The 10,161-nt window shown below is 40.5% G+C and overlaps 1 protein-coding gene across 1 annotated transcript in view; it reads left to right on the top strand.

Moving 5' to 3' along the window:
- Window positions 1–6,420: 6,420 nt before the first annotated feature.
- anos1 (anosmin 1) overlaps window positions 6,421–10,161 on the top strand; it is a gene marked incomplete at its 5' end in the record, with an annotated part of 44,652 nt that continues 40,911 nt past the window's right edge. The window contains one exon of the mRNA XM_079253989.1: window positions 6,421–6,606. Within this exon, the coding sequence (XP_079110115.1) occupies window positions 6,421–6,606 (186 nt within the window). The remainder of the gene's footprint in view (window positions 6,607–10,161) is intronic.

Here is a 10,161-nt window from a genome sequence, read left to right as displayed (position 1 = left end):
TATATAAGGACTCCTTATTATCTTTTCACACATCGTTTTTTTTTTTATGTTTTAGTTTACTTATAAAACACAACTAGCTGTAGAATATTTATAAGCAGGTGTCTGCATTTTAGGATAAAGGGATATTAGTTTTCTTCCCAGAAATAAGATGCATGTCTCAAATTTGTGAGTTTCAATTTACAGAAAGCTGGTATGAATAGAAGGAACAGCTTGCATTGCTCTATGCAGCCAGGTGCAAGCCATAAATAGCGAGCTGTAAAATAACACTGATATATGTAATTTAAAACAAAATCTACTTCAACAAATACTATTTAATATTTTTTCCTCTCCTTACCATGAGATGTGTGCATGCTCAGGCTTTGTTACATTTAAGCTAACTGGCCTCTGGCTTAAACTACACAACTAGCATACACATGAAAATCATTAAACAAGCTTGAATAACTTAGACTGTGTACACAGTTAAAAAAGAAAGCGTCATGTCAGCATCAGTGACCTTAAAACACTGTGTTTATCACATATTCCTGTAGCTAGGGTTTATTATTGTGTGATTTTCTTTCCTAAATTTACACATTAGCATTAACGTTAGCATGAAACTTAGGCTTCACTTGACAACTGAAGTACATTTCAAAGCATTTCTGTTATGTCTTGCTAGTATTCAGTATTGTATTGGTGGAATATTTTAGCTGTAATTAAGCACGGAGTAGTTATTGTTTCTATTTTCTGTATGATGGGTCTCTCCAAGTTGCATCTATCCTAAGCTAGAAAAGACTTCTTACTTGACAACATATTCAGATAGTTGTAACAAGGTCGTGCCAACAATTTGATCAGTAACATCGTACAACAGCTGAAAAACTTGACATGGTTTGTATATAGCTTTTAGCTCCTAGCTGACTACCTAACAGCAATTTATTTGGCCAATTTTTCTTTGCTATCCTTAGATAGAACGTAGCACAATGCTATGTTTAAGGGAATAGCAAATATTTTTTATAATGCAACATTTCTAAAGCGGGCAAAGGATTGTTGGTGATTTGAGAACATTAAGTGTATTCAGAGGCTTTCTTCAAATTTTACAGAATAAGTTAACAAAGTACCAAAAATTATTTAACATAGGAGAAGCTCTTCAGTGAGATTTGACCTGCATTTTGGCATCCTAGAAATGATCTGATACAAATCTATCCTTGATTTTGAGAATCACCTTCAGTTTCCTGCTTTGTTGTATGGAGAAGCTGCATTTAGCTGCTCTGCTGCAAACAACTGCCTGTGGAAATGAAATGTTTTGCATATTGTTGACTTAAATCTAGGTTTAAAAAACACTTTTCCCATGTGCCTATGCATTAAATCTACACAGTAATGTTTAATTTATCTGTTTTGTCTTTTTAAAAAAATAATTTCAATTTAATTGATTCACTTTTTATATTTTTGTTGCTGCCTGTTGTTCTTTTTTGTACTTTATTTGAACTAACAAAGCTTTTAATGTTTTATGTAAAGCACTATAAATGGTCTTATATGTGAAATGTTCTATACAAACAAACTTGCCTTGCTTTACTGTACCATAGTGGTGTCTCATAAGCCACCACTGAGTTAAGACGCCCAGCACAATGCTGTGATTTATCACACACTTGTCACATAATTACTCCTCTGACCGACAGGTTTCAGAGGTTCCATTAAAACACCGCCACCATCTTCTTTGTTTTTCCTCTTGAAAGTAAGAGATACAAGAGGCAGAAAGATTTACGTGTTTACTGTGAGCGATGGGATTGTATGAAAGACAGGAAGCAGTTATCACACATCCTGATATAAAAGTCATTCACATGGAGATGTCAGGCACCTCGTGAAGTGATAAGACAAGTAAAATGAGTCAGAGCATATCTATGAGTGAACATTTCCCTACCAAATTAGGTTACACAACATTGATAAATCATAGTATGGTGTGTATTTGCTGTACACGTGTGTGTGCATGTGTTAAAACATTAGATTGTATTAGTGTATAGGCATGCATGTGAGAGATTACAGAGTTTCAAAACGTACTTTTCCATCATATCTGATAATAGATTGGCTCAGAAAAGAGACCCCCCCCCCCCCCTATGATAAATTTCACATTGTTGGATATTAAGGCTGGATCATCTCATGGAAAATATTATGTGTGAAACAGAAATGAAAGACAGGTTTCTCAGTGTTTGTCTGGACCTGAAGTTTATCTGTGGACACATTGCCATCTAGTGGTACAAACTGATACTAAACTCCCTCATAAACCCAGAGATATTTTTAGATGACATGGGTTTAAACCAGTTCTGCCTCAGGACTCTGCCCTTCTGGTTTCCTCCTTGTCCATTCTGAGACAAAATATAATAAATAAACATTGGCCCATTTGTTGCCATTATTTTCATTCAACCAGCTAATGGCCACAGAGGGATACTCAGCTGCCAGTCAGCCATCAATGTCCAAACTAAGACCAAGCTGTGTCTTTAGCTGTGAGTTGGTGGTTTATACGTGAATAACGGCTTGTATCTGGACTATCACCCCCCTTTTATTGCACAACGCTGCATTGTTTTGAGATGTGGTGAAAGAGGGAAAATATTTCATGCAGGCTTGTGTTTAGAAGTCCTCCACGCCAAGCAGTTTTTCCAACCTCATATACAAGACCAATGTTTTCACAGGGAATGTAAGAAATTCTCACAAATGTGCCGGCAAATAGCCTTGAAATTATGAATAGACAAAAGACTGACTATACAGCTGAAGCATGACAGGCTATATAGAGAAAAAATACATTTTCCACATCATAAATTTTATTGCATGTTACCATCCATTCATGATTAACCTGAATGAATATCTGTGTGCCGAATCACATGGGTTTGCTGGGTTTAGAAAGTGTATGTATTTCAGTTGTATAGCATACTTTAAACAATATCAGCTCCTGTCTCACCAGCAAGGGATGTGTAGCTTAATCATCTTTAATAAAAAAAAAAAAGTTACAATGTTTGATTTCATGTGAATTTATAACCATTTCAGATTAATATTATATAGGTATTGCAAAAAGAAAAACTAAATCACAATTGTGGCTGTCACAACATTGAAGGGCCTTAACATGATAAGATCTCCCCATGTAGCACAACAGAAGTAGCTGTTTTCCCATTTAGTGACAAGTGTCCTTTTAATGTGTTGGGTGCTTCCATGATTAAGACAAGTTAACACAGCTTCGGGGTGACTGAAGAGGATTTACTGCTAAATTAAAGATTACACCCAAAAACTGATTTAAAAGCACGCTAGCATCTACTGCACTTGTCCTTCATCTTCAAATACTGCCTTAATCTGAACTAATCTCCCTCTCCTTTGTTTGCTAGAGCTTGCAAACAAAAGCTGGTGGTCTCCTCTGATCTGAGTGGCCCCTCTTCAAAGTGCAAGTCCACCCGCACCTTTACGCATCAAAGATGCACAAGTGTTTGATCGTTGTGCCTCCCCCCCCCCTCTTTCTTTTGACAGGGGTATGCAGGTTGAAAGCCAATACCAGTATGTTATCTTTTGAGATGCTTTTGTGAGATCATGTGACAGAAACCCTTTTTTTTTTTTTTTTGCCCTCACCCTCCCAGCTCTGGGAATGCAGCCAGTCCCTCTCCACACCAGCATATCCAGTTATCTGTCAGGGCAATATCTTAAGAGGAAGCATTGAGACAACATTGCAGGTTCTTGAACAAAAAGCCCCACAGATAGATGGTAAAGCGTTCTGTATTATTACGGCACAGTGTGTGTGAAACAAAAAATTCTATCACAGTATGATTTGTCGTCCTGACCCTGGGGATATTGATCAAGTTTGCAGCTCCTATAATGTTATTTTGAAGGAAAGAACAGACTGAGCCTGAAGGGGAGAGAATAAAGATGGTTTCTCATTAGTGGCAATGCTTGATTGAAGGGGTGGGTGGCAGGGAGGGGGGTGCAGAACAGATTTAGGATATTCTATGTATCTCACAGGAAAAAAAAAAAAAAAATCCCATGACACAAAAATTTGTGTTGCATCATACATGCCTTGTGAGCGACCTATACTCAGGTTTATTTACACACATAAACACATGTTGCTAATGGAGACTCTTTGTAAACACACATGTGCGTATCAATGGTGGGATAAGAGCTCTTTAGACAGCTTTGTGGTCCAAACTCACTACTGGAGGAAGCTTTTTCTAGTCCAAGAAAGTATGGCATCGGAGAGATACGTGTCCCACAGACTGCAGGAGACATCAGGACCGCACACAGACAGTGAGTTTCCTTCACTGCACACCATAAAACCCCCCCACCACACATGGCTGTAATAAGCCAACAAATTAAGCCAATACTCTGTTTTTTAAGGTACACAGACATCCGTGTTTAAATGTTTTAAGAGTAGCGAGGGATATCTCACCCCAAGTTCCATTGTATGTCTGAGACCACCAGGGAAATGAGTGTACATCATTCTTATCATTAGTGAGCTGTGAGATGATCCTGGAGCAGTTTTAAAGCAGTTCAGCTCTTGCAGCTCTGTCGTCTGCTTACTTTCACTGAACACAAAGTTTTTTTTATTATCAATGACAAGGGATTCAGGCATGTGATGGGAATTTTTTTGGCATAATTTCAAGATCCCCATCATTGTTAGAAACTGTGTGTGCAGTTAGGAGTGTGTTAATGTGGTTATATTGCCTGTTCAGTGCAGAGACATGGGTCAAACCATTTGGCACAATGCACAACAAGCCCACGGCAAGATTGTGACTTAAGCCAAATCTAATGATGGTGTGCGAGTGAGTGTTCACTCCTACTCTGCATACAGTTTAAGAGCAACACCTATAAAACTTCATTATGCTGCTGCTGTAATGGGGTTCAGGAAAGTAATCCGGAAGCTGACAAAAGCAAGGGTGTCTTGTAAACCCTTGAGGGAACTTTCTAATTAAATACTGACTCCTTAACTCCAGTAAATAGTGAGGATTTCAAGCTTTTCCTACATGTCATATTTTCTCCATACCTCGGGCAATGAAATTATGCCAGAAGTTGGGAGTCCATCTTGAGGAATTTAGTCAGGATGGTTTTAATAGTTTTCCATGTTGAATTGTTTTTCCAAGCTACTGTGAAACTGGGAGGCGAGAGCTTGAGGGAAAAGGGGCTTCCCTGGGATGTTGGCAAGCGTATCCAAGGCCATATGCGGGAGTTTGATATAGAAAACCTGCCACATTTCACATGAGCTGTATCAACAACAACAAAAAAAGAGTTTTTCTCTTCTGTGTGTGTTAACCTAGACAGGTGTGTACCTGGCTTTCCTCAGAACACGATGTTTCAGTGGATTGTATCTATGTTTTTTCTTTCCTTTTCTTTTTTTTTTTAAAGAAGGTGGTGTGTGTGTAGAAGTTATTTGCAGGACATACACAGAAAAATACCTTTTAACAGAAGTAAATAAAATGCACATTTATACATGTTTGTTGAAGCATTTGTATTAAAGGTGGAGTATGTAAGAGTTTCAATATTTTCAAAATAAAACAACTAAAAAAATAACAACAATTGTAAAACACGTAGGTTCCAGTCTGTCCATATTTGATGCGTTAATAACTTACACGTTTAATTAATGACAAAGACCCTTCTTAAAAGTTTGCCTACCAGTAAAAAAAAAAAGTGCTTTTTGTCATTTGTCATTAATTAAACTTAATAACGCACCAAATATGGACAGACTGGAACCTACATGTTTAAAAAACTATCTAATTATGATTGTAGTTATTTTTTTTAGTTAATTTACTTTGAAAATATTGAAAATCTTACATACTCCACCTTTAAAAGCACAAACGTCACATACACTCCTAGATTGCGTAGTTGTAGTGATGAAATGATGTTGACTTGCCTCTTATATAATGTAATATTTACAGACAAAGAGAGATTAAAAGTGATTTTTCATCTTTCAGTTCAGATTTTACACCAACATGTGCAGATTCTCTTTTGTCATCCAAGCAGAGCCACATGTTTCTTGTACTCATTGGGTCCTTTCTTGCCCATGTTAATATTTTACACCCTTTATGTTATTATTTAGTCAATCATTTGGCAACTGGGAGTCTTTTCCAACGCAATTCAACTGATCCTGCAATAAAAACACATGATATCTGATGTAGACGTGTGGACTCTGACTGGAACTGGGATTTCTAGTGAACCCCTTTCACCCCCTCTACTGGAGCCCAACCAGCCCGTGCTCTGGATAGTGTGTGTGTGTGTGTGTGTGTGTGAAGGAACATGCAGCAGTCTACCTGCTTTCACGCTCCTCGTGCACGTCAGTCACCGCCGGGATCCTCCAATCGCAAGCCGCGCGAGCCCCGAGACTCCTCCCCAGCGTATAATTGAAGTTTCTTTAGTTTCTTCGGCGGAGCTCGCGCGCAGTGTTGTCCGATCCGCGGAGGGATTAAAAACACAGCAGCGGGGACGATGTTTTCCAGGAGCCTGAAGCTGTGCGCGAGCCTGTGCTTGTGGATTACGGCGCTGACGGGAAGTGTGTCCGCGAGGAAGCAGGACGACTCTTTCTTCACTGCCAGCATTTACCGAGCAAGATGCGCGTCGAGATGCCTCAGCCTGCACATCACTCGCATCTCTGCTTTCTTCAAGCACTCCCAGGTACGAGCGTGGAGGTCCTGAGAGATCTGTGGGGAGCCAGAGATAACCTTCCCCCCCTCCCTCCCCACGCTGCGTTTTGTGGGATCATGCTTTCCTCATGATCCCGTTTTCAGACAGCAGGTCACTAATGCTGATCTGCTTGTTTTGGACATGTCTTTACAATAACATAAACTCACCAGGAGATATGCACCAGCATCAGTATGAAGGGTTGGCTTGCTTGCAAAGTTGTCACTGTCGCTTGTCTGTATATCTGTCCATTTTTCAGATAGATTAACAGCCCAATGAACACCTTGCAGTGTTTTCTAGACTGGGCGATGATGGATGTCTTTCAGTGGAGGCAGTTTCCATTCATTACTAGATCATTAGCACTGGAAAACAAGTGAGCACTTCTCAGTGCAAATGTGGTGGCAGCTCTGTCTTCAAGATAGTGGGGAACTTTTTTTTTCTTTCCTTAACCTTGCATGGTGGGGATTTTATATCCTGTTGTGATGCAGACCTGTCTTGGAGCTGCTATAAATGAGCTGTATGCTTTTGGCTGACTTGGTATGTGGTGTCAGAAGTTGTTTTTCACCCTCCACTGGATGCACTGTTCTTCTAGGACTCTGGAAGAAAAGAGCTGGACACTGATCCCTCTCCCCTTTGCTCCTCTGCTCCAGCTATCTGTCTGGTGGCTGCCTTTATACCCACTCCATTAGCATTTTGCAGGGCTTGTTTTTTCCCCTCAAAGTGCATTAATGACTCCCTAATTGTCTGGAAACATTGTGGAGCAAGGTAAATTTGTAATTAGCTCTAATGACTCCACTGAGAACGTGGCTTGTTTGTTACAAACTAATTTCACTTTTAATGCACTTATTGATCCGCCATAGTCGTTCTTAATGGAGGTTCTTGAGACACAGACCTGCTGTGGTTAATTACAGCAATTTTATTAAGGGATAGTATGTGACTGAGTTGGCGGTGAGGGGGGAAGTGGGAATTTTCTCTACTGTAATGAGCATCCTGTGAGGATAGAAAATAGAAATGGTGGGCATCCAAAAGAAACAGATTGAAAACAGTGTTTCTTAAAGTGCAACTTGGCAAGCGGTTGCTGGAGGGATTTGTTTTGAGAAGATTCCAGGAGTGTGAAGCAGCCCAAGGTTGCAAAATTGGAGAATTAAATTAGTCATCAGCTAGGACGTCAAATAACTGTTGGAGCCTCACCTCTAATGAACAGCTAATAGTCAACGTAATTGAGTGCAGAGCCTCAGAGTCTGAGGAGGTCTTCAGTTAGAGAGGGAGGGGGGTGGTTAGTAAGAGGAGAGGCTTTTTGTCTAAAGAGAGGGTGGTTGCTAAGTGTGGTTGCTTGAGAAAGCCGGTGGGTCTAAGAATAGACAGCAATTGTTGATAATCTGTGAGGATTGTCATATGCAGTGTGATCTTAAAAGTCCTTTCATGTGAGAATAGAAGAGGAGGAGGAGGGGGGGGGGGGTCAGGTCAGCTGCAAAAACATATGGCTTTTTCCCTCCACCCCCGCCTTGTCCTCTACCCCCTGGCCCTGCCAATAAATGCCAGCATCACACCTCACAGGCATGTATAGGATGCACACTGGGCTCCACTGAGGTCACCTTCCTGCTAAACGCTGGCGCCCAGTTGTGCTGAATGTGATAAGCTCTAATGTGGCGTTACCACCACTACAGTGGAGCATGCTCAGTCAGCACAGCCTACAGGTGGATCTGCTTCCTCTGAGGGATCTTGTTACAGCTCGGAGCTCCACTCCCGACGCTGGAGACGACAGACCTCTTAATTCAGCTCGGACATCCTTCGGGGGTCATTTAATACTCGCTAGACACACAACACCTTCCATCTTAATGGAAATGAAATGCCTCTACCGTATGTCAAAGCAGTGTCTTTTCCCCACTGTTCCTTCATATTTTACTGTCTCTACTCGATATCTAGTAATCTATACGAGCTGCTACTTATTTTGGTCATGGTACAAGAGATAAATTGGTCTCTTAACACTTTTAGCAGCTGGGATTTTTTATTTTTTTTCCCCCCATATCAGCTTTAATTTGATCATTCACCGAATGCTGGAGTGATACTTTGAGAATGTATGTGTTATTGCAGATGTTATGGACTCCCACACATCTAAATCATGAGTGCACATCAGAGACTTGGTTTTTAATTGCTACAGTTCTGAATCAGTGCAAAATGGAAACAAGCATGAAGTTGCAGAGTTAGGAAACTCGTGGGTAGTCCATTGCTTGTCAGATTTATAGCAACTGCAGATTTATTGATGTAATAGTATTTCCAAATACAGATTTATTGACATTTTACTCCACTTTTGGGGAACTTGTCACCTTAGTACAATAGACAGAGGGGAACACCCAACCATAAATATTAGCCTCGGACACTTTAAAATATTAAGAGCGAGCTGGGAGTCCCGTACCGCGCAATAATGTATTCTGAAAGCATCAGCCTTGTAGTGGATTATTTATATGGGGACCCGAGAAGCCAAAAACAAGGTGTGTCCGCGAGGTCTTGTTATTACATTCAGAGCAATAAAAAAAGCTAACTTTTCTTTTTTTTTTTTTTTTTTTTAAAGTTTAGTCATTTGCTTTTAATATGCATCTCGCTTGAGAGATTTGTGTTTTAAGTGGAGAGAAGGAAAAACACTGGAAAGTAGTTTTTCCGTGTCCCCTTGTTTTCTCCTTTGATATTAAATAACCTGCGGTGGAATCAAACCTCAGGCCAGCACTCGTCTTATGTGTGGCGTTTTTCATTAGCGAAGACAGGGGATGAATAGAGGCCTATGTTGCTTGGCCTCACCTCTCTCTGTGTGTGTGTGCTTTTAAAAGCCATGACAGTCCTCTCTGTAAATCTCACTGCAGCTACACCCTGAGCTGCCTTGCTTGACAAATAGCCTTCACTCCAAAGTGGAGACAACTTGACACCAGTGTTGTTTGAGATCTCTGAAACACCCTTTTTTATGTTAACACTGCTTGTGGACACATTAGCTCACTTTCAGAGGGCCCGACAAATAATTCATATCGTCTGAATAATTGATGTGTAGGATGACCACAGCTCTCACACCTTCTCGAGTCAAAGCCTGATACCTCGAGGCCCTTCGTTTGAGTGCCGCACACGTGTGATTGAGGGGAAGTTATTTTGGTGACGCCTGAGGACCCCTGCTCTGTCAAAGGACAGAGACAACAGTCTGGCCTTTGAAGTCCCCTCTCCTGTTAACTTGGTCAGAAGTGTGCAAGGTCTCATAGACCACATAGTACTTTGCAGTAGTTAAATGCTGGGAAAGATATGGGCAAGTTTGAAGTTGAAAGGCAATATGTGAGACAGAGATGGATTTAATTCATCTTAAAGGAGCAAAAGAACAGATTTCTATTGTCAAAAGGAATCAAAGATAAAAGACTTCTTTTTTTTTTTTTGTCCGTGTTCCTTTCAGTTGTCTAGACGACACAACACGCCTCGGGCCACCTGCTCCGTCTCGTCAGCTGACAGCAGCCATAATACATCTGGGTGATAAATGTCCTGTTTACACGACTCCTCTAGTCACTCCACTGTCAC

Source organism: Telmatherina bonti (genome assembly GCF_933228915.1).
Source record: "Telmatherina bonti genome assembly, chromosome: 15".
NCBI lineage: Eukaryota > Metazoa > Chordata > Actinopteri > Atheriniformes > Telmatherinidae > Telmatherina > Telmatherina bonti.
Note: the sequence above shows the minus strand (reverse complement) of the source record. Positions and strands in the feature narration are given on the sequence as shown.